Source organism: Strigops habroptila, chromosome Z, assembly GCF_004027225.2.
Source record: "Strigops habroptila isolate Jane chromosome Z, bStrHab1.2.pri, whole genome shotgun sequence".
NCBI classification, from domain to species: domain Eukaryota; kingdom Metazoa; phylum Chordata; class Aves; order Psittaciformes; family Psittacidae; genus Strigops; species Strigops habroptila.
The window spans coordinates 22216854-22241099 of NC_044302.2; the positions used below are offsets into that span (position 1 = coordinate 22216854).

At 46.8% G+C, this 24246-nt stretch overlaps 1 protein-coding gene across 1 annotated transcript in view; it reads left to right on the forward strand.

Moving 5' to 3' along the window:
• NLRC5 (NLR family CARD domain containing 5) overlaps window positions 1–24246 on the forward strand; it is a gene marked incomplete at its 5' end in the record, with an annotated part of 41286 nt that overhangs the window by 1736 nt on the left and 15304 nt on the right. The window contains 22 exon segments of the mRNA XM_030512674.1: window positions 6726–6791; window positions 8010–8078; window positions 8081–9268; window positions 9271–9516; window positions 9519–9756; window positions 11536–11619; window positions 11970–12053; window positions 12139–12222; window positions 13572–13655; window positions 14509–14559; window positions 15427–15492; window positions 16166–16249; window positions 17682–17765; window positions 18601–18690; window positions 19290–19355; window positions 20356–20433; window positions 20877–20960; window positions 21934–22017; window positions 22165–22254; window positions 22376–22423; window positions 22892–22966; window positions 24020–24103. Coding sequence (XP_030368534.1) covers window positions 6726–6791; window positions 8010–8078; window positions 8081–9268; window positions 9271–9516; window positions 9519–9756; window positions 11536–11619; window positions 11970–12053; window positions 12139–12222; window positions 13572–13655; window positions 14509–14559; window positions 15427–15492; window positions 16166–16249; window positions 17682–17765; window positions 18601–18690; window positions 19290–19355; window positions 20356–20433; window positions 20877–20960; window positions 21934–22017; window positions 22165–22254; window positions 22376–22423; window positions 22892–22966; window positions 24020–24103 — 3127 coding nt within the window.

Genomic DNA, 24246 nt, shown 5'->3' on the forward strand with positions numbered 1-24246 from the left:
TGCTCCATCCCTGTCAGTGTTCAAGGCCAGGTCGGACAGAGCCTTCGGCCATATGGTCTAGTGTGAGGAGTCCCTGCACGTGGCAGGGAGTTGGAACTAGATGATCTTAAGGTCCTTTCCAACCCAAACCATTCTATGATTCTATGATTCTATGATTCTATGTTCTGGACTATACACACAGTGTGCATGCACCCTCCTTTATGAAAGCCTGTGGCACCAGCTAAGCCTCTTCCTTACTGGGTTACTTTAGTTACTAATTCTTTTCTTCTGCAGGAAGTCTTACATGATGGGTCCTCTCAGCAGCACTGTCTTTCATATCATGTTTGCAGTAATTTGTCGCTACTTGCATCAGTTGGACAGATACAGCCTTTGGTCACCAACTGTAGCAGCAGTTCCTTTTGCAGAGGTGAAACGAGTGAAAGATCTGACAAGCACCAGGGGACAAGGACTTATGGGGGCTTTCTCTTAGGACTGAAGCTGAAACAGATTTCAGCTTTTTAGTGCTGTGGCATATCATAAAAGATGTCTCTTACGGTTTCATAGTTGGCTTGTGCTGGTTTAACTGTAGCATTAACAGTTTAGCATCATTGATCCTTTGAACGATGAATTGCTTTTGGTTTTGCTTTAGGGATGGCTTTCAGTCAATCCCAAAGCTGTGTGGTTGCAGGAGTTGTCCCAAGGATGTAGGCAGGAGTTGGTGGTTTGGAGGAGGATGACACAGGATGACACTTTAGAGTGGTGAAATAGTCTTAGCTTAGGCAAGATTAACCATTAGATTGCCTTAGCTGGAGTGACTCCTGGAGAAAAGAGTTTCTGTCTGCTTGGTGAGCGAGACTGGAGAACTCATGTGGACTAAACCCAACCTGAGGGGCAGCTCAAGCAGTGCTTGGGATGAGTAGTGGAGAAATAGCAGGGTTGAGTCTTCCAGCGCTAGAACTGTCTTACTTTGCATTACATGGCACACACGGCAAGTGTCATAGAATCATAGAATGGTTTGGGTGGGAAAGGATCTTAATACCATCTAGTTCCAAGCCCCTGCCATGGACAAGGACACCTTCCAGTAGACCATGTTGCTCAAGGCTCTGTCCAACCTGGCCTTGAACACTGCCAGGGATGGGGCATTCACAGCTTCCCTCTCCAGCATCTTTGTAGGCCCCCTTCAGATACTGGAAGGCTGCTCTGAGGTCTCCACGCAGCTTCTCTTCTCCAGGCTGAACAGCTCCAATTTTCTCAGCTTATCTTCATATGGGAGGTTCTCCAGCCCCTGACCATCCTCATGGCCTCCTCTGGACTTCCTCCAACAGCTCCATGTCCTTCTTATTTTGAGGACACCAGAACTGCACACCATATCCAAATGAGGTCCCATGAGAGCAAAGTAGAGGGGGAGAATCACCTCCGACTTGCTGGTCATGCTGCTGGTGATGCAGTCCAGGACACGGCTATTTGAGTGTTGAATGGATTTTGTGTGAGGCGGTGGTGCAGCATGTGTGCCCATTTGGAGCCTTGTTCTTTGTTGCTTTGTGCTGCTGCTAGAGCTTGGAGTAGCAGACTACTGGCCTGCACTCCCAGCTGGGAAATGCTGGAAATGACAGTGAGAGGATTTAATGTATGAAGGCTTCACTTTGCCCTTTGCAGTGGCATCCATCACCTGAATGTCAGTCAAAAGCCTTTGGTGCAGTGAAGGTGTGCGCCACCATTGTGGGATGTCCATGAGCCCTCATGTAACAGCTGCTGGAATAACTGGAAGCTGCTAAAATGTGAGTTGCCTCCTCAACCACCAGCCACTCAGTTTCCAGAACACGAAACACCAGCTCAGGTCCTCACAGCAGAGAGAGAAAGGCTGTGGTACTGGCATCCAGCGTGGGGAGAGGGTAAGTGGTGGAGGCAGTGGCCGAAGGAATCCGAAGTGTTGCAGGAAGCTGTCAGCAGTTTGCTGTATCCTCCTCAAATGTGTGCTGGGGGAAAACGAAGCAGCGGGAAATGAAGCCCAGCAGGGTAGAGGAGACACTGGGCCAGGACCATGGTAGTGCAGAGAGCGAAGCGCAGGTCTTGTGTGCTGGAGAGGTGCTTACTGTTGCTGTCAGGGAGTGGACTAGTCCTGGATTGCCCATTGGTGAAAATAGACAATTTGAAGGAAAAGCTGCTCTTCATTTTTTTTCCTGCTGTGTGAATTCGGGGACTGGCTAAAGTTCACACAGCAACAGGAGCTCCTTGCAGAGCTGGCTCTGGTTCTTGCTGAGGTTTGCCCATTTCTTCAGTACCTTATAAGTTGTGTGTTTGCATCTGCTGTTCGCATTCCCAGTTCCTGTTCAGGCAGAGGCAGGATTCCAGCAGTGCACTCCCTGATCAGTAAGCACTCCCTGCCTTGCCCAGCTCTGGTGATGTTACCCATTGTAAATCATAGCTCCCAACCTGCTGTTTGCAGTTCTAGCTGTTCCTATGGACACAGAGACACTTTAACTCTGCTTTTCGCTCCAGGACTGCTTCTCAGTCACAGCACTGCAAATACTGCATCTGGTGCGTTGCATGCAGTTTTCAGATGTTGAGAACAAAAGTGCCCTTTCTGTTCTGCAGGCAGACTGCTGTTGGTAGCTGCTGTGCTGCCCTACGGAGCAGGTGGTTCGTCTCTGTTGCTGGTGGAATAGGCATTTGAAAATAGCGCTGAAAGTTACTAGGACCAGCTAAGAAAGGAAACACTCGTGCCTCCCCCAGTTCTGCCTGTTCTCTGTCCCAGCATGCACCATAAGAAACAGGGAGTTAATTGCCATTAACAGCCCTGGGGAGCAGTGAGCTGTGTGTTCCTCAGACATGGCTGTTCCCTGCCCTGTTTCCCCAGGGTGACAGAGCAGTTTGTGTGTTAGAGAATCACAGAATGGTTTGGGTTGGAAAGGACCTTATGATCATCCAGTTCCAACCCCTGCTGCAGGCAGGGACACCTTCCACTATACCAAGCCCCATCCAACCTGGCCTTGAACACTGCCAGGGATGGGGCAGCCACAGCTTCTTTGGGCAGCCTGTGCCAGTGCTTCAGCACCTGATCAACCCAGTTTAAGCTTTAACCCATTGCCCCTTGTCCTATCACTACAGTCTCTGATGAAGAGTCCCTCTCTGGCATCCCTGTAGGCCCCCTTCAGATACCGGGAGCTGCTCTAAGGTGTTCTGGAGCCTTCTCTTCTCCAGGCTGAACAAGCCCAGCTCTCTCAGCCTGTCTCCAGAGCAGAGCTGTTCCAGGCCTCCCAGCATCTCTGTGGTCTCCTCTGGACTTGCTCCAACAGCTCCACATCCCTCTTGGGGTGTTGTCCCAGAGCTGGACACAGGACGGCAGGGCGGGGGTCTCCCCAGAGAGGAGCAGAGGGGCAGAATCCCCTCCCTCAACCTGCTGCTCACACTCTGGGGGTGCATCCCAGCACACGGGGGGGTTCTGGGCTCAAGTGCACACTGAAGCCAGATCATGGGGAGCTTCTCATCAACCGACACTCCCACATCCTTCTCCTCAGGACTGCTCCATCCAGTCTCTGCCGAGCCTGGGGATTTGTGCTGGAGGCAGGGGCAGGACCTTGCACTTGGCTTTGTGGAACTTCGTGAGGTTCCTGGTCCCACCTCTCCAGCCCGTCCAGGTCCCTCTGGATCCCATCCCTTCCCTCCAGCATTTTGGCCACACCACACAGCTTGGTGTCATCAGCAAACTTGTTGAGGGTGCTCGATCCCACTGTCCATGTCACCAACAAAGATGTTGAACAGGACTGGCCCCAATACTGACCCATGAGGGACATGGTGTCCATTTGGACATTAAGCCGTTGACTACAGCTCTCTGAGTGTGGCCATCCAGCCAATTCCTTATCCACTGGGTGGTCCATCCATTAAATCCATGTCTCTCCAGTTTAGAGACAAGGATGTCATGTGCGACAGTGTCTAACTTTGCACAAGTCCAGGTAGACGACATTAACTGCTCTGCCCCTATATCTGAAGGCCACCAAATCGGTCAGGCAGGATTTCCCCTTTGTGAAGCCATGTTGGCTGTCAGCAACCACCTCATTGTTTTTCATATGCCCAGGGTTGACAGCAAGGCAGAGGCATCACCTAGCCTACAAGGAGTCTCACTCTTGAAGTGGTTATGGTCAGTCTCAGAAATTGCAGGGCAGCTTTTCACAGCAAGTTATGTAGCTCCTTCCCCCGTGCTCCATGGCCAGCTGAGCCTGTGGAGGCTGACCTGGCAGCTGGCTTCCCTCACAAGGAAACTTCCTGTGGAAATCGATATTTCCTGCTCCTACTTTTTTTCTGGTCCATCACACCAGCTTACCCTGCTTTGGGTGGACTTAAATCCTGAGGAGGAGTGGAGAACAACTGAAAGAAGCTGTGCTATGGGCCTTGCTGCAGTGTGTGTGGCTGGGATATGTGGTACTGCTGTTCAATTTCTTTCTGTCTCAGATCTACCAGGCTTCTTTCATATGCTCAGAACCACATCCTCTATGCGCTGGGTAGCTTTGCAGTGCTTGTGGTTGTTATGTTTAATCCCAGCTGGAAACTAAACACCACACAACTGCTTGATCACACTTTCCCCTTCCTTGGTAGGGTGGGGAGGAGACCTGGAAAAAGGTTAAACCGATGGGTTGAAGTAAGATCAGTTTAATAATTGAAATAAAGTAAAATAGTAATGAAAAGGAGAGAGAGAGTGCAATAAAACCCAGGAAAAATCCCAAGTGATGCACAATACAATTGTTTACCATCCACTGACCAAAGCCCAGTGTCCCCAAGCAGCCATTGGTGGCTCCCAGTCAACTCCCCCCAGTTGTTATACTGAGCACGACATACTGGGGTGTGTTATACCCTTTAGCTAGTTCAGGTCTAGTGTCCGGCCTCTTCTTCCTCCCTGCTTCTTGTGCCCTGTCCTCACTGGCAGAGCATGAGAAACTGATCAAGGCAGGTTCTGCTGAGCAACAACTAAAACACTGGTGTGGTACCAGCATTATTCTCATCCTGAATTAAAAACACAGCACTGCACCAGCTACTAGGAAGAGAATTAACTCTATCCCAGCCGAAACCAGGACAGTATCCGTCCCTTTTTTTATACCATTTACATCAAGCTCAGGTCTCACATTTTCCAGTACGTCCCAGTTAACCACCATCAGCATTACAGTCTTCTGGTTTGTATACACACAGATATAATTCCCTTAGTCTATGGACCATCCCTACAAAAGTCCATTGAGTTAATTTAGTCCATGACTTTGGGTTTTGTCTGTTGTAACAGTCCTTCAGGGCAGGAAAAATGGTATGTGTGGTGTTGGATTGTTGCATGCTGAGGCTAGTTCTGGTTCCATCACTGTTGCGCTTGTCCAGATTCACCAGAGATGATTCTTCATTAATCTATAGTATCCTTGATACAGCATAGGGCGTCCACAGAAGTGATAATATGCAGCGTCATATAGCAATTAACATCATACAGTTTAATTTACTGGCTATTCTCACCTGAAATCAAATCTCCTCAAGGTACACACCAGAATTCCCCATCTTCCCACATTACCCACCAAGTGCACCCAGGTCCTTGAGCAAAAGCAATCCCAGGAGTGGGTTTGCCTTGGCCTGAGGCAGGAATAACGCAGGCTGTTTTCACTAGCATGTTTTTAATGTGCACCAGAGGAACTTTATTCCCCTCTATAGCATGTAAAAGTTCTGATTGGGCTGGGCCAGCCTGGTTGGCAGATTCCCTGGTGTTGACCAACTAGGTGGCTTTTGCTAAATGTGTATCCAAGCTTTTGAAAGTCCCACCACCCACTGCTGTCTTCGATTAGGTCATTAATGCCCTCTCTACTGCTGTGCATTCCTCTGAACCCAGAGTTACACATACCTCATTATTTTTGCCTTCCAGCAGCTGTGCTGCCAGCAGGACTATTTCTGAGGGTGCGTTTTGATGAGCTGTTGTGATAGTATTTTTTGTAATGTTCTGGCACTACTTGGCACTGTGCTTCTAAGCAAATGAGGGGATTGAGCACAAGGATCAAAGCATCATTTGCTAAACCTAACACATTTCTTGCAAAACATGCCTTTTAAAATTCATGTTGTTTCCTGCAAAGATTTTCAAAGCCAGGATTCCACCAGAAGCTTGTACCTCCCTGTTTCTGACATCCCTGCTGCCATTGGCTCAGAGTGGTAAGATTTGGCTATCAGCAGCTCTGTGAAGCGCAACATCATGTTCCAATATTAGATAAATGCTGAATCCTTGTAGCTGATCATGTGTCCCAGGGAAGATGAACGACCTGCTTGATTTCTCTGCAGAAAGGCTCAAGTGGAGAGAACAGAGAGGTAGCAGTTCACACTGAGGCAGGCAAGATTGTTATTATCCACTAGGAAAATCTGTATAAACAAACTGAAGTGTTGGAACGAATTGCCTGGAGAAGTTGAGGGAGCTCCATTACTGAAGGCCTTTGAACCAACCCAGACCTCTTGGTCACTCCTGAGAGCTGTAGCATATTCGGGGTGGGATGAGAGGATGGATTAGCCTCATGAGGACCAGCCCAAGCTGACTTTCTGTTGCTAGATGCCCCCTGCTTTTACTTCAGCATTTGCAAAAGCAGTTCTGTAAACTCAGCCTGAATTTGCAAATAGTTTCATCTCTCTGATTTTGCCTCTCCAGCTGCCCAAATGCTTTGCTGGAGGGTCTTCCTCAGCTTTAATAATATGCCATTCAAAATCCTCTTTTGACATGTTTCTGACTTTTCAACTTTCAGGGTTTGCTCGATGTCACCATCACAGCAGCTCTATGAGTGAGAAGGATGTGAAACAGCAGCAGCTCGGTATGTGAAAGTTCCAGCAGCAGAGCAGCAGTGTGCTTGCCTCTGAAGAAGGACCTATTTAAACACCCAAAACCCCAACCTCCCACCTTGAGGAAAACTTTTGTTTAGTAGCTGCATAAACTCTTAATGTAGTAGGTTATAAAATACACAGACAGTGGAACCTGGCAAATAACAAGAAGCATCCATTTCCTTTTCAGAGATATATTAAATCTAGTGGAGGAAAAGGCATACAGATGGCACAGACTAAGAACTCCCTAAAAGTATGATATGCTGGTGAAGCATTCTGTTGTAGGTCATCCCTGTATTTGCCTTTTTTTTAGCCAAATCAGGAGCCATACTGACAATTGAAAACCCACTAAAGGCTCCACAGTTTCTCTAGCACATTTAAAACTCATATGGTTTCAGCTCTCTCTAAAACAGAGAACTCAATAGATGAGTGATGACAGAGTCGAGCCAGAGTAATTCCAGGAAGGACTGGGTAGCCTGAGCAGATCTGCAGGCTGTCGTGCACCAGAGTCTGTGTCCTTTCCTTCATCACCTGTCCTTCTTTACCCTTTTCCACCTCTGCTTTTAGCCTTGCGAGGCCCATGGTCCAGTGCTGCCCAGTGTCTGATGGGGGAGTGCAGGGAGCATGGCAAAGCTGCAGCTGGGCTGGAGCCAGTTTTTGATGGACAGTTTGCGTACAGGAAAGGCCTTGAGGAGGTGCTCCCAGGATGCCAGATCTTGTCTGCTGACATGAGTGAGGATAGGGTTTTTCAGAAGGTGCTGAGCACCCTTAATGATCACCACTGTTCTCCCTTCACCAAAGAGATGCTGGTACCGTCAGCGACCTCCAGTTCTCAAAGCAGTGTTTGTTCTGAGGTGCTGGTAGCTGACAAGTGTGGCACTTGTGGTGCTTGTGTGGGTGAACAGCGACCTAGTGAGCAGGGGATTATATGCATAACGTACCAATAGCTTAAAGAGATAATAATATTTAGTTTTTATATAAAACTGTTGCACCTTTTCCCTTAATTTTCTTCTCCTTCGGCCCCTGTGCAATAATAGGAAAAATTACGAGTTATTTTCTTGTGTTCAAAATTTGTCATCTCTACCCAGCTGTGTGGAGCAGCCTCTGACCAAAGCCATGTTTTCTCTGTCTATAAGTGGTAGAATTTTGGATCTGTTGCTGTTCAGAACTAACTTTTTCACCCTCATACTTGCTCTGTTGTCTTCTCTCAGATGCACTTGAAAAGTACCGGCTTCTCCTCATGGATTCTGTCTGCCAGAGATACGGAAGCCGGAGAGCAGCAAGAGAGCAGCGCAGGAACAAACACAGCCACTGGCTCTCAACCAAACTTTTGTCAACCTTGACATTTGGCACAGCAAGACCTCCCACTTAAAAAAGAGAACAGAGAAATCCCGAGAGGATGTGGCAGGTGCTCCTAAGCCAGAAGAATATGCGGATACAGCCATGAAAGTGTCAGATCTGTTTTGTAGTGTGGTCCCATCAGGCGCAATGAAGGTTGTCTTTTTGTTCGGTAAACCAGGTACAAGCAAGACCATGCTAATGCACAGCATTTGTCAGAAATGGGTTGAAGGTGACCTACCTCAGTTTCTCTTCACTTTCCTGTTTGAGTTTCGGCAGCTGAATTTATTAAAAAGAAAATTGACTCTGAAGGAACTTTTGTTTGACCTGTTCTTTCAGACAGAAGACAGCCCTGATGCAATATTCCAGTACCTCCTGGAAAATACCTGCGATACACTGATCATCTTTGATGGGCTGGATGAGTTTGCCGCTAACATGGACGCGTCAGGCTCTTCTGAGGGAAGGCCAACCCTTACCTCCTGTATGTCCATATCTGAGTTCTTTGCAGACCTCTGTCATGGGAAGCTCCTGTGTGGACGCACAGTGTTGGTCACCAGCTGACCTACGAGGCTACCTGACTTCTTAGTAAACACAATAAATCTGCTAGCAGAAACTTGGGGATTTGACCATAAGAAGGTTAAAGAATATGCCAGCCACTGTTTTCGTCAACATTCATTCAAAGAACAAGCCATTGCTCACCTGAAGAACAACACTAAGCTCCTCAGCGTGTGCCACATCCCTGCTCTGTGTTACGTTGTGTGCAACTGTTTGGAGTATTTGCTCCTTAAACATCAGACGAGCCTGGAGCTTCCTGAGACTATGACACAGTTTTATATCAAAATGCTTCTCATCTTCATAAATAAACAGCAGGGAGAGCGTGAAGGTGGTGAGGAGGCTCAGCTGCACTGCAACAGGAAGGCCATTTTGGGTCTCTGTGATGTTGCACTGAAAGGCCTGGAAGAAAAGAAGCTTATGTTTTATGGAAGAGAAATTCCAGGGCACGTGAAGGAATTTGCTTCCTTACATGGATTGCTGACTGCCTTTGAGGTGAAGATGAGTGGCACTTGCCCAGAGGTTGGCTATGCCTTTGTGCACTCGAGTTTGCAGGAGTTTTTTGCGGCATTGTTTCTCATGAAAGTAAGAGGGTGGACAAGAACTGCCTGAGGAAGAAGTTCTTTTTGAAGTCAAAGTGGACTTTAAAGAGCAAGGCAAAGACTGAGATAATGGAGAGTTTTCACATCTTCCTCTCAGGCCTGTCGTCAAAAGAATGTGGGACATTTCTCGTGCTGCTAGCTGAACAAGATGAAGCTTGGGTGCAGGGTAAGCAGGATGTAATCCTGCAATCTCTCAAGAAACTGGCAGCCACTCATCTGACAGGGCCTTTGAGCTCTGCCATTGCACTTTTGAAACGCAAGACCTCAAAGTAGCCCAGCACATCGGGGGCCTGCTGAATTTCAAGTACGAGTTCAAAAACTTTAGACTGACACCCCTGGACATGTCGGCTTTGCTTTTTGTCATGAACTTGGGCCAGGGTTTGACTCATTTGGATTTTGCAGGACGTCTCATGGACGTTGGCTGCTTGGAAGTTCTGGCCAGCTGTAAAAATGTAGATCACTTGAGGTAAACACACTGAGTGCGACGGACTGTTGGTGGAGAAGAAGAGTAAAGGGTTGGAAGGGCGAGCCTGGATTTGTTTTAGAAGGGCGGCAAAGAAGGTGTGAGAAATGCTGATCTGAGCAGCATAACTTCAATACTGAAAGTATTTATGAAATAAGGAATTTATGAGTGAGGGAAGAATATTAAGGATATATATAAATATAAGGATATTTTGGTATGCTTCTTTGTTTTGATTGAAACAATCAAACAACAGGGTAGTTAGTGTAGTAGAGAAGAGAGAAAATGATGGGCATTTCTTGACAGTACAGAGGCAGGGTGAATCCTGCAAGCAAATGAGAAAGTTGGGATTTAAGTGAAATCACCATGAACCAGATGAACAGAAGGTGACAACTGCACTCTCAGATGCTCTCTACTGGTGCTTTGCTGTAATGCTGGAAGGGCTTTTCGAGGAGGATCTCTTTGGATCCTGTTATGGAAAAGGTCTCATTTTGTATTTCTGTGACTGACTTTAGAGGAGTATGTGTAGAGTTTGCTAATGTGGAGAAGATGATAGGAAGCAGCCAGGGTGAGAATTACCTTGCCCTGAAGGGAATGATGTTGTCTGCTGTGAGGCGGAGGAGCAGAAACAGACATGAAAACTGCTATTCCTGGCTAGCGATATCATTGTAAAAAGAACAGCACTGATTGTTCTCTGCCTCCATTAAGAAGAACTGGAATACCATGTAATTTGCTGTTAGAAAAGCTTTCTGATGGTACGTCCTAACTGTAAATTGCTCATGCAGGCACAGGGCAGTGCATGGGGCCCACGAGCAGCTTAGCAGATGCCCAAGAATGGTTGGGCTCTTCCTTTGCATTAGGAGAACAAAACAAGGGATTTTGGGGGGATTCTTTCTTGGCTCATATACACTCCAGTCCATGCCTGCTTTTGTTTATGGTCTGCAGGATACCAACACTCTGAGAACTGTCTCTTGGAAGGGTGGGCAAAGGGCAGTGGGACCCCAAGCATCACCTCAGGCATGTTCCTAGCGACCATGGGCGATATACATCATGCCGCCACCCCTGTGCAGCGTGTTCCTGACTCCCTCTGGTTTAGGGGAGGGTGATGGAGGCACATGGGGCAACAGAGGCGTAGGTGGGTTTCTGCTTTCAAGGCCCCCAGACATGCTGTGGGAGACATTCAATGCATCCCATAATCAGTACATTCTGCAGCTGATTCAAAGGAGAGCTTGTGTACCTGAAAGCTTACCTGTTTGTCTGGTTTTTCCAACACCACTGGTTCCTTCTATAAAAAAGTCACTTCCCCTAAAAACCTTGTGTCTTATATTTTGAACAACTCTTGCTGTCCAAATTTAAAGTATCTGGCCTGAAATCAGCGCTCTCATAACTCAGCAGCTCTTCACATGGGAGCTGGGAAGCACTCTATGTTCGTAGGAGTTTGGTTTGCCCCTGTGTGACTTCCCTTGTCTCCAGGGTCCTTACTTTAGTGGAACATGTGGTAGGGCTGACTCTTCGTCTGTGGCAGCACTTACACATGGTGTCACTGTACCAAACGGCAGAACCTATTTCTTGAGGTATTTATAGTTGATGTGTAAGTTTAATGGCTTGGGGTTTTCTTTGAACTGATGTTTGAAAAGGTAAAGATGCTGCATAAAAGGAGCCCAGTACAATGTTAAAGAAAGAAATGAAGTGCTTTTTAAAAAATTGTGTTTTAACCTGCTCTGTGGGCTACCTTGTTTCAGGTTTTGTTGTGTTTATGTTTTTTCCCGTTTCTTCATGTTTTAGCTTTCGTAGTAGGAGGTATGGTGATGACTTTGCTGCTGCTCTTTCAAAGAGCGTATGAGGAATGGGAAGCCTGAAGACACTAGAGTAAGTCTTTGCTTGTGAGAGCCTTGTCTCTTTCTGTCTGTCCTCTGTTTCTATCTTGCAATTTAATTACATCAACTCAATCAAGGCTGATCTCCATGCAGCACTGTATAGAGAGTAACACAGGGCTGTGCAGAGCAGCACGGATATGTGTGGCTCTTCTTTTATGCTGACATCAAGAGTATTGCATCGCCCTGTTTGAAAAGGAGTATAAAGTTGGTTGCAGGGGGCAGAGTCAGGCCACCTCCACTCTGTGGTGATGTGCAGGCACATTTCTGAGACAGGCCTGCCATGTGCTGCACGGGATGCTTGTTCTCCCTCTGCTTGGTTTGAATGGTTCTTTCTTTTGCCAGGTTGACAAGTGGGAGCATCACAGCTAAGAGGATCATTGACTTGGTCCAGGCTTCATCACAGTGCCCTCAGCTTGAGGAAATAAAGTGAGTGTGTTATGGCAGTGACTCTCAAATCAACTGCTCATTCCTTGGGGGCGTGAAGTACTGATGAGAATGAATCTGTGTGCAGCTTGCAGGACAATCGGATACAGGATCTGGAGGTGAAGAGGATGATGGACCTGTTTTCCAGAATGGAAAAGCTGAAGAAAATAGAGTGAGTAAAAATGTCTTAAACCTATTAATAATGGTAGTCACTATGAAGCCAAGCACAGCATCAGAGAGAGTTTAAATCCTCATTGGAGCTGAGTGGCTGCATGTCTCTGTAAGGGGTGACACTCGCTTTTAGAGATGACAGTGGGGGGCATGTAGGCACAGACATTTAAACGCAAGCCCAGCTGTGCGTGATGCCTGTCTCAGTCTGAGATAGACTCAGCCTCACAATTTTTACCCAGGCATTTAAAAACAGTCTCAAGGGAGTTGTGGCACTGCTGACAACTCTCCAGGAATTACATGTGCTCAATTTGGTGCCTGGCATGACTTCTTCCTCTTCTGCTGCCCCACCTCTTATCTCCTTGGTCAGGCTCTGATTGAGATGCCTCACCTCTGCATCGGAGAGGATGGCCCCATTCCTGTCTTTCCAGACTTTTTCTTAGCCCTCTTCTCCTGTACACCTTGTAACATTAACAGCAAAGTGCTGAATGGGAGGGATTGACCGCTAGGAAAACTCCCAACACGGATCTGCATCTTTTTAGGTGGAGAGAACCAGGCTGATTTGCGATTTAAAGGGATTTAAAGCCATTGGAAAGCTAGCAGGGACAGTTTAAGCAGCAGCAGACGAAGCAGAGCAGAGCTGCTGCAAGTGTTGGGGTCTCAGTGTAGTTTGCATTACAGGAGAGGGATAGTCGCAAAGATGTGCTGACCCTGCATAGAACCGTAGAAACATTTAGGTTGGAAAAGGTCTTTAAGATCAACAAGTCCCAACTGTTGATGCTATAGGCAGAAACAGTATTAGATAAATCAGTATGTGGACAAAACCACTGACAATATCCCATATCCACATGGATTTCAGCTACAGTTCAAAGAAAGAGACAGAAAAGACACACTGTTCTCCTGGATTTTCAGCAATAAGAGGCATGCTCTGAGCCAAAGCCACAACACTGCCTTCCTACCCCAGTTAAAAAGGAGTGACTCTGCCTTTAAAAGTCTTCCACATATCCGTAGGTGCAAGCAGGTGAATCAAAAATACCTGCCATTACTGCTGGATCCCATGCGGGAGTTAATTACTGGCTTTGCAGTATGATTAGAAGTGTTGAAAAGCATCCCAGAAAGAGAAGCAAGACCTTATGGTTCATGTTCAATGAGGTCCAACAAGTAATGAAACAGACTAAACATGCAATTAAAGAATAACTCCTCAGAGGTTGCCAGTATTGTGTCTTCAGGGGTGTTTTAAATATCAGGGTTTAGACCACACTACTGTAACGTGTCATACTTAAAGGGAATATATTACAGCAAGAGGTATGTTGGGTCCAGCAGCTGAGGTTGTCTTCTCCCTCATGTTCACAGTTTGAGCAACAACGACCTTTCCTTGGATGCTATTCTCACTTTGTCAAAAGAAGTCATTGCGTGTCAGAACGCTACGGTTGTCAGGTATCAATACATGAGCGCTGCACGTTGTCTCTTTAGGTGCTGGCTTTTAAATGGACACTGCTTTACAGATTAATTGTTGGCTAATCAAGTCAACAAAAATTAATTTTACTCCTTTTTGTTTTATGTTTGAAACAAAATTTGAATTCATCACATTATGGACTTACTCTTTATATTTTTTTAATAGATCATTTTATCCTTGGTCTAGAAATTGTTTTGCAGGCTGTAATACTTCTTCTTATATAATAGAATTTAAACTTGCTCTTAAGCTCTGCAGTATATCAGCTTCTTTACCAGATAGCATGAATTTGCTACAAATCAGCTAAATTTGCTGAAAAGGTGTGGATTTAAGTAGCTTTAGCTCTGTGTTCCTTTAAATTACAGGTTTTGGTGTTTTCATGGGTCCAGAATGACCAAGAAAAAATGGAATTTTTAAATCCTAGCTCTTATGGTTGTGATATGTTGTAAGTTCAACAGGCCAAATTAATCCTTGCTGCGACTTCAGGGAAGCTGAATTGCATGCAGCTTTTTCTGATTTTTCTTGCTGGAATGGAGTTTCTACTGATCCTCTTTTCAACAAACTGCTGGTCTTGCAAAAAAAATTAAAAAACTCCAGCTCAATCTTCTTACCTGTGTTACTGTGGTGTGTGTACTGCAGCCCCAGCACGAGGGGTGTTCTGCTGCCTTGTAGCCACATGCCTGCTCTGTGGCTTGCCTGTGGCAATGTGCTAGTGTGGCAGATGCCAAGGCCCTCTTTAGCCTCCAGGCAACAGCTTCGGTCCTTATTAAGCACCTCTGCTAAAGAAATGGCATCCTTCCACCCCTGCCCTAACATTGGCTTTGATCTTTTTTTCAGGAAGGACATTGTGATTATATATTTTTCTGGGCCATCTGGGAAAGTTCCAAGGTGAGAAACTGCACTTGGGGTTGTGCTATATTCAGTGTTAGGCTGATTCAAACCACCAGCTTGGCATCACCATAAACCACTCCAGCCACAGAACTGGTTGCCACTACCCTTGTATCTGGCAGAGCTCAATCCACCTGAGCAAGCAGAAGCGTAAGCAAAATAGCTGGTCTTTGCACAGACCTACCAGCCAAAGGCTTGCCTTAGTGCCTGAGTAAGCTTGAAGTGCTGATTTTCTGTTGCAAAACTGCTGAAAAACAATTGAGCGTGAGGCTAAATGAAGGAAGAGACTTTGCTCCTTCTCTGGTTGGCTCCTGTGTTCTCCCTGCCTGTGTGTACTTTTGAGGAGAAGGTGGATTTGACCTTAATTCAGAAACTACAAAACAATCACTTGTTCCCTGCTGGGGAGCTCACTTTGTCCTGTCATGCAGTCCTTGAGGGACCTCCCATATTTCACATGCATGTGTAAACTGGCTCAGCCTGGCCCTGTGTCAGGTAAAAACTGCTCCTATTCACATGCCTGAACAGTGGTCCTGTGCTGCTGTGGGCAGCCTGGCACACGTGGATTTGTTTGTCTCTTCCTGTGATGGCACAGTCCCACATGGAGGCAAAACATCCTGCATCATAGTAGTGCCTTTGAATTGGGGCTCAGTTATCAAGTTGATTCAAATATAAAGTGAAATCCTTGTGCTCTCATCTCCTGGTGGAGCTCACCTGGCTCTTGAAAATCACTTAACCTTGCCTGGAATGGTTGCACAGAACACAGACTTTGTGGTTTCTTCCAGAAAAACACCAGAAAATACTAACCAGCATCTAAGTCACATATTTTATGAAGGCATATTAAAAGCCAGATATTTTGCTTGTTTGCAGATCTTTGGATTTGAGGTGGGAAGAGAATAAGGAACATGAAATTCCAACTAGACAAGTGAAGTTGTGGTAAGAGAAGGCATTGAAATCCCTGCTGGTGAATGCGATTTGCAGATGACAGCTACTACAGAAGGACAAGGGTAGCAGCTGTGTTGTTCCTTAAAGACAGAAGATGCTTCCACATATGAAAATGTTTTAAATAAACCTGAATCAGTAAATAAAAATAACAACAGAAATTGCTATCAGGCCAGCCAGTGGCTTTATTTCTTGTGTGTTGGGTTCTAGAGAGCAGCCCTAGAGAGGCAGGGTTCCCTTGGTAATGTCCATCTTGCCATATGTTCAAAGGCATGAGCCATAATAGTTTTCTTTCTTGCCTGGGCTCTAGAAAAGAGTAGTGGCTTTCTCAAAATAGACGTCAGGCATGTTATCTGAGCATGACAATGTTGGGAAATGGCCCTCCCTTCCCTGCTCTTTCTGTCACTACTCTGTACAACAGGAACAATTCTACCCATCCCCTTCTTGTGGATGGTGGTGCAAGGCAGCTGTCACAAGGTGTTGCACTTGCACAGCACTCTGCAAGTGCGTCCCTCTGCATTCCTTTTGCAGAGAGGCTGCAAGGGGATGGAATGATATGCCCAGGATTGTGTGACAGCAGAGAGCAAAAGATATCTCTTGGTACTGCTTCCGTGTGCCCTCATTTGGAGAGAGACACCACTTGCTCATTAAACTTTCCTGTTCACAGTTTGCAGGACTGCAGCCTGCCTTCCCAACATGCAAAGGAGATTGTTGCCATTCTGCAGAGCTGTCCCTGTCTCTCTGAAGTGGAGTAAGTGCCTCTTTTCCTTACTGTTGAGAGGCTGCAGGCAGGTGGCAGGGAGCAGGGGATGTTACATGTAGAGAGCAGTGAGACATGGGACCTGACCCCAAGAAGGGGTCTCAGCGTTCTGTTATATCTAGTGGGATCCTGGTTAGTGATTTTGGTGAGGTTCAGGTGGGGATGAATGCTGAGCAACCTTTGATTCCTGTGACTACAGCCAGTTACGAAGCAGAACCTGCTAAGGAAGCAGGGCTGCAAGAGGGAGGCACCATGGAGCCATCCCAGAGGCACGGCTCCTCCAGCAAATCCTCTGAGCCAGTGAAGGGACACAGATGGCTTCTGTGTTGTCCCTTTTCATAGAATCAGACTGGTTTGGGTTGGAAAGGACCTTAAAGCTCATCCAGTTCCAACCCCCTGCCACAGGCAGGGACACTTTCCACTAGAGCAGGTCGCTCCAAGCCCCATCCAACCTGGCCTTGAACACTGCCAGGGATGGGGCAGCCACAGCTGCTTTGGGCAACTTGTGCCAGTGCCTCACCACCCTCACTGGGAAGAACTTCTGCCTAGAATCTCCCCTCTGTCAGGTTAAAGCCATTCCCCCTTGTCCTGTCCCTACAGGCCCTCATCCAAAGCCGCTCTCCAGGTTTCTTGTAGCCCCTTTAGGCACTGGAGCTGCTGAAAGGTCTCCCAGAGCCTCCTCTTCTCCAGGCTGAACAAGCCCAGCTCTCTGAGCCTGTCTCCAAGCAGAGCTGCTCCAGCCCTTGAAACATCTCCGTGGCCTCCCCTGGACTCGCTCCAACAGTTCCATGTCCCTATTGTGCTGTTGCCCCAGAGCTCGACACACGACTGCAGGGGCGAGTCTCATGAACCCCCAAAAGCCATCCAGCTCTGTTGGGAGAAGGCAAGAGATCCACTTCATAACCTGCACACTGCAACAAGTGTTATCCCTGCATTTCCTTATTTGCCTCTATATGAGGCCACCTGGTTTCAGCTATAAAGCTCTCTCTCTAGCCTGTCTGCCCTGGAAAATGCAGGAATATCTGTTGCAAGGCAGTTCAGTCCAGACTGTATCTTGAATTTAGCTACACCTCAAACCCCAGTTCTCTAGCTCACTGATTAGAATCGGGATCTGGAGATTTTGTCACCCAGTGTTTTTTGCCTTCCTTTCTTCCAGGAGGACAGTGAACACTCATTTGGTTTCTTGTTTTCTACTCCCACTTAGATTTTCTAAAGTAAGATGGTTTTGGGGCTAAAGAATGAATCATGTTGTCCTTGTCTGAAGTTGCTTCATAGGCAGTGATAGGCAGGGAAGATTGATCTGGGACAGAAGAACAGTCCAGGCAAAAAAGTAACCGTAAGGAAAAGGAAAGCAAGCAGATTTTGAGGGCTTTGTTGTTTTATACTGTTCAAAATAGTCCACACTAACTGGAAAATGCCTCAGTTTGTCAGGTAACAAGCTTGGAGATGAAGGCTGTAGTTGTCTGCTGGAAAGCCTGCCTTGGATGTCAATTTCAAAGCAGCTGGAGTAAGTATATCCTTGTACAAAACCAAATTGCCCTCTTTTCTTATGCCTGGCAAGGACCAGGGATGCTGAGGAAGGACCCAGGAGGCAAAGGCCTCACCCAGACTACTACGGGAGCAGCTCTGAGCAATACTAAGGAAAGGTGAGACTCAGCCCATAAGACTGTTCGGGACTGTTCATGAAGTTGGTCACTTGCTCAGAGCATGATGCGCAGAAACTGATCTAAATGCATCCGAAGTGTCCATTCGCGAAACCACTTCCTCAGGAGTAGCAGTCCTGTGTGTTTTCCACCATGCCAGTTCTGATATGAAATGGGTTCAAGAATGCAGCACACCAGTGACTACTTCCACTAGGACAGTCCTGTGTGATTTCAGTGACCATAGAATTGTGGAATCCCAGACTGGTTGGAAGGGTTGGAAGGGACCTTAAAACTCATACAGTTCCAACCCCCTGCCATGGGCAGGGGCACCTTTCACTAGACCGGGTTGCTCCAAGCCCTGTCCGTCCTGGCCTTGAACACTGCCAGGGATGGGGCAGCCACAGCTTCTCTGGGCAACCTGTGCCAGCACCTCACCACCCTCGCAGGGAAGAACTTCTTCCCAAGATCTCATCTCAGTGTTCCCTCTGTCAGGTTAAAGCTATTCCCGCTTGTCCTGTCCCTACAGGCCCTTGTCGGAAGCCCCTCTCCAGGTTTCTTGTAGCTCCTTTAGGCACTGGGAGCTGCTCTGAGGTCTCCCCAAAGCCTTCCCTTTTGCAGGCTGAACAAGCCCAGCTCTCTCAGCCTGTCTCCAGAGAAGAGGTGCTCCACGCAGCTAATTGCCTTTTTTGTCTGTCTTAGTCTCAGTCAAAACCGCCTCTCTGTTAATGGCATTTGCAGTCTATTGAAGTTAGTAAGTACCTACCAGAAGATAATGGATGTACAAGTCAGGTATGTAAGTCTTGAATCATTCCTGGGGTTAATCCCAATATACAAGTCTGAGAGTTATGTTCTGAGGTTTTTGTTTAGTCATGCCGAAAGTAGGGTGGGTCAGGAACTTGTCCAAAGATGGTTACTAGCGCTGGCACTTGGTAATACACTGCTGTGAGCTCATTTTATCTGAGCCATGAACTAGCATTTGAGAAGCTACAGATCTGTGCGTCCTTTCATGCGTTGTGGGCAGTTATAGACTCTTCTATTCTCTCCTCTGGGAAGTTTTGGAGAGAGGGTCTCTGTAGGGTATGTGAACCAGTGACATCTCCTGGGGTGGAGCTGGAAGTTCTCTATCACTTTCCCTTGGAAATCTTCTGGAGTTCAAGTGCAACCATTTTGTCTGCACTTTCTCTAATGGTTCAGAGAAAGTGGGGCATCTGATATTGCATAGTTTGGTCCAACCAGCACTTAAAACTAGAGAAGATTATTTTTTGATTGCTTGGGGAGTGTTTTAAGTGATTGGTGTCCCCAGAGAGCTTTTGCAGAGCAAAAAAAATCCAACAAGAATTCGAGTAAATAACTGCAATGTGACATTGATTTTTTTCTCTTCTTCACAGCCTTTGTCATGAGACTGCAGTCCTGAGGTTTACAGGAGACAGAGAGTTTGCTTCCCTTTCTACTAGGTAGAGTGCGTGTGCACAAATGGTGTTTTCTTAGCATGTCAGTTCTTACATCCCATTTAAGTACCAAGGTTAACACTTTATCTCACAGCAGCTTTTCCCCCCCCTCTCTCTGAATCTAAATGTAGTACTTTCTCCTGGTTTCCTTAGCTGCTTTGGAATTTATCTCTGCCTTCTGTAGTGTTTATGTTTTATGTCATTTCAACCCACAGCATCCTAAACTGTGCTCTCTGATAATAGTGAACAGCAAAAACCCAAGTGAACCTCACATCTCCAGACCAAATTCCAAAAAGATTCACAGATCTCTGCACTCTCAAAACCCTCTAGTTCACTACACTATGCATTCTGGATCATGGTATGCCTAAATCAAAATAGATTTGGAGTTTCATTTTTCCCCCTCAGAAAATTACTGTCAAAACAGCTCAACCCAAATGTTTTGACTGAGAAATGGTTTCCTGTTGCTCCTGGAGCTGTAGGTTCATTTATTTATATCCTTGTTCTCCATGTACTGAGCCCACTGTAAAATAACATTTCCCACAGTACACAGCCCACCTCTTAGCCAGGGAGGAACAGCAGGGCTATCATGGCATGCAACCCAGTTGTTGTGGCTATGCTTGAAAGAGAGTGACCGCCTGACACACCTGATCTGTAACTCCTTTAAGGTACCAGGTGACATTTCAAACTCAGATTTAGGATTTTGATGTTCCATTTATTTGTGAATAGTCAGGCTTTAACACAGGAATGGACTCTTTTCATAAAACATGCTTAGGCAAAAGCTAAATTCTCCTGACTTCTCCAAACTGTAGCTTAGATGAGAAACCTGTGTTTCCGCCTTCTCCCCAGTTGCCTGCATCTTCAACTATTTGTTTAATCACTGAAAGAAAGAGGAGCTTGCTATTGGCAAGATATGGGTGTGGGCTAGAGCCAGGGCAGCCCCAGGGATCAGCCAAATTGCTGAAGTGTTTTAAGTGTTTTACTCTTGTTTAGGTTTGTGCTCGCTTAGGGAAGAGCCTGTGTGCTTCACTGATGACCAACAATACGGAGAGGAAAACCAGACTCCTACTGCCCCACGGAAAATAAGGTACCATGGCAAATTTTCCTTGTATTTCATGCGTGTCTTGTCTCTGGATCCAATAGCTGACATAACCTGCATCTCCAGCTTTGAATGGTGAAGCATGAGAGAGCTGGTAAAGGCTCATTCAATCAGTCATTTGTCAGTGTTCCCATTCCCACCTTCTATCACTAGAAGCTCTGTGGTTAGCATCTGTGGTTGTCCACAGGTGTCAAAATAGACTCTGGGTTGTGTATCTTGGTCACAGAACTGACATGGTGATTGTGCAGTTACCAGACCAGCTTCCATGGGAGCGGAGGGAGCTGGTGGTGACAGAGCTGCTGATGTTGGCTTTTCAAGGGGATTCTTGATTTCAGTGTCTCCTCTTTTATTCTCTGGTTGTCTGAAGGAGTGAAGTTTACAATCTTGTTTGCAATCCTGCAGACCTGGACTGTTGATTTCTTTCCTCCTAGGCTGACAGACAGTCATTTTCAAGCCAGTGACCTGGAGAAGCTGTGTGCAGTCCTGAAGGAATGTAGCAGCATCTCTGAGCTGGAGTGAGTCCTTCTTAACTCTTATGGTCTTTATCTGCAGTTCTTTGGGATACTGAGAAAATGCCACTTGTTTGTTCTGCAGTGTTGTACAGAGATGTGGTAGAGATGTAGCCTCATGAAGGGCATAGCTTTACGTGGGCTAATATCCTTTGCCAAGGAGACATACAGTTCTAATGCTCTCTTAGGGCAAAGGTTGCAGGACATAAACCTAGAAAGGGGCTGCTTGATCACTTAGCCTGACTTCAGGTATTCCAAAAGCTGGGAAACCTTGTCCTTTCATTTTGCCTTTGGGCCATTTGGGAGCAAAGCTGCAGAGACTGAGGAATCCCACCCAAACCAAGGGTGGGAATGTGTGGTTTTGCTGGTGATCCCACATATGGCGTGCAGGGACCGTCAGCACCAAAGGACTTTTTTCCATTAGTGCTGTGCCAACACCAAGAGATGGGCAGATGCAGCCCCGATGGAAGGGCTAATCAGCACACCCCCCACATCTAGATTTTGAGGCCAGAACAGGGACCAGCACAAGCATGTAGTCTGAGCACCACCATCTGAGAGCTGGCTATTCCCTTAGGCCTGGCAGCCTGTGGAAGAGATTTTTAGCCTTTGCCCTTCTTAAGCAATTGTGTCCCTTGATCTTACATGGGCTCCTCTGTTGGGCCTGTCTAGGTCAGTCACTTCTCAGAGCTGTGGACTTCTGGTCCCTGGTAACTGCATTAAAAAGGACCCCTCAGTCCAGAGGGGTTACTTGGTGGACATGAGAAAAGAATGAGCCCTGAGCTAGGTTTTTGACTGTCCTGTGTTGCTTATTTCTGGTCTCTGGTTTTCCTGTAGGCTTTACTTGTCAGTGGAGAGGGGCAGTGCATATGTTGGTTTGATTAGGGTGACCGTGTTCTGCTTCCAGAGCTCTTGTTACTAAGAGCTGATTGTTCCTATTCTTGTTTTCTATGAAAATTAAAAGCCTTTCTTTAAATCCTAGCCTATCAAATAATTATCTGGGAGATGCGGGACTGCTGCAGCTGTTTCAGTTCCTCCCGAATTTGAAAAGGTTAAGTTCTCTCAAGTGAGTAGCTTCTGTTTCTCCTTACTCATGGGTGGGTTTTGTGGGGGTATTGGTTGTGGCAGCACATTTGGGAAGGGCCCAGATGATGTGGTGTAAATTGCTAATAGTTTTCCTTGCAGTAGCTGATTTCGTCTGTTCTTCCTGTAGGCTTAATGGCAACCACATCTCCCTGAACTCTGTGTTTTTCTTAGCTCAGTCTTTATTTACATTGGAAGACATTAAAATAATGAACCTCAGGTATGACCAGGAGTACTTTTCCTATTTTTTGCTATTTGAAACCTCAAGCTGTGGCTTTTGAGGGGTGATAGACGAACATGTCTTCAAACTCCATCCTAATTATGTTCTTTCCTGATTACAGCTTAGGACACAGGCAGGTGGTTCATCTAGCCTTTTGGGACAGAAACAGGTAAAATTATACCCACTCCTCTGTCTAAGCCTTTTGAACTCCTAATGAAATCTTAAATAGATTATGATGTGAGTCCCCAGGGTGTGACAATTAAAGAGCCATTTTGCTCCAAGCTCCAGTCAGGGTGGTGGAAGCAGGGTGAGCTGTTTCATGGCTGAACAGCTTGAGAGTATGGAGCAGACAGCAGTATCCAACTGCTGATCAGGGCTGCAGCCATGTCCTTCCTGGGCCAGGGCAGAGCAAATGCCCAAGGAACTGAGTGGTTGCAGAATGCTCTGGAGACTGGAAAAGGGATGATAAGGCCCTTGTGATGATGGGAGCTTAATTCTGGCAGGTGGTGGGAAAAGGCAGATGAGTGTGAGGCCACTGCCAGCCCCTCACCCTTTTCCCCAGCTGCAGTCTGGGGAGTCAGTTCCATGGGGGCAATAACATGAGCACAACTCAGGGAATAAACCGTTCTTTCCCCAGGGTCACAAGTACCAGCAGATGGAGAAGCGATTTCCTCATGCATCCCAAGCATGAAGCAGAAGGACGGTGCTTTTGGTGTGGCCAGCCCCCAAAAAACTCCTTTTGTCACCCAGGATTGTAGGGACGGGTGGCTGGGGGAGTCTGTATCTCTAGTGTAAGGTGTGGAACAGACCCATTCCTCCAGCTGTCTCCTCAGAGAGCTGCCTTGTGACATGCCTGCCTTGGAGGGCTTTCCTGTGCTTGTATCCCATCATGACTGATTCCCGATGAGACACCTCTGCAAAAAGTGCATCTTTAATTTATCTCTCTTCCATCCTCTTCCCTGCTGAAACTGCTCGGGGAGGCCAGTCCGCAGAATAACACTTGTTTACAAGGGAGGGGGTCTTGGCTGGTGTAATTTGGCAAAGCCTTAAAGAGATTGGGCCAGCTGACATCAACCCAGGCCAACAGGTATTTGCGCTTTGGGGTCAGCGGAGGGACACAGTGATATGCCAGAGGTGGCTGGGTGAAGAAGGACCAAGTCCCAGGTCTGACCCTCCTGGGACAGACTTGGGATCTCCACTGCTACATGCATAGATGGGAAAACAATAGTGCATCTTTTGCTTGGCTGGGCTTGAGGGGTTGGCCTTGCTTTCCTACAGAGGAAACTTCTACCCATACAAAATGAGATACAGATTTGGCTGGCTACTACATTCGTCCCACGGAGACCTGCCAGTTTGTCACCAGGAAGGTTTCTGTGATTTCCTTCTTGAAGAAGGACATAGGAGGCACCATTCCCAGCCTTTCTCTGGGAGAACCAAGACAGTGCTGAGGAGGGAAAGAATTGTCCAGTTTCCTTAAACAACTTAAGTAGCAATGATGTGGCTCTAGGGAGGCAACACCCAAAGTGACATGGTATTTTGGTGGACTGGCTTTCTTGAATCAGCTCAGAGCAGGGGAAATCATCTGGTTGTCACAGGTTTTGACTTCTCAGTCCTAGATTGTTGGTAGCAAAATACAGGTAGTTGAAGCAGAAGGGTTGCTACGAGCCTTGTCCTAGGATGTGAGGCTCTGGGAGCATATGAAGGGAGTGTTGCCATACTGTGGTCATGGGGAATGTTTAGCTCCTGAGTGCTTTGTTTGCTTTAGTCTCAGGGACTGCAGAATGGGTCCAGAGGATGTGACCAGGCTGTGCCAGACACTAGCTCAATGTCCCCAGCTGACACAAATTGAGTAAGTGTTGTGCACTTGGCAGCTCTGTTTGTCTGTCTGTCTCCCCAGCCTGCAGATACAGTCACTGTTCAGGTTAGCAGCCAGTGTAAATTGGCTCTCCTCTAGCCACAGCCTTCTAGAAATCCCTGCAAAACTTCACGCCA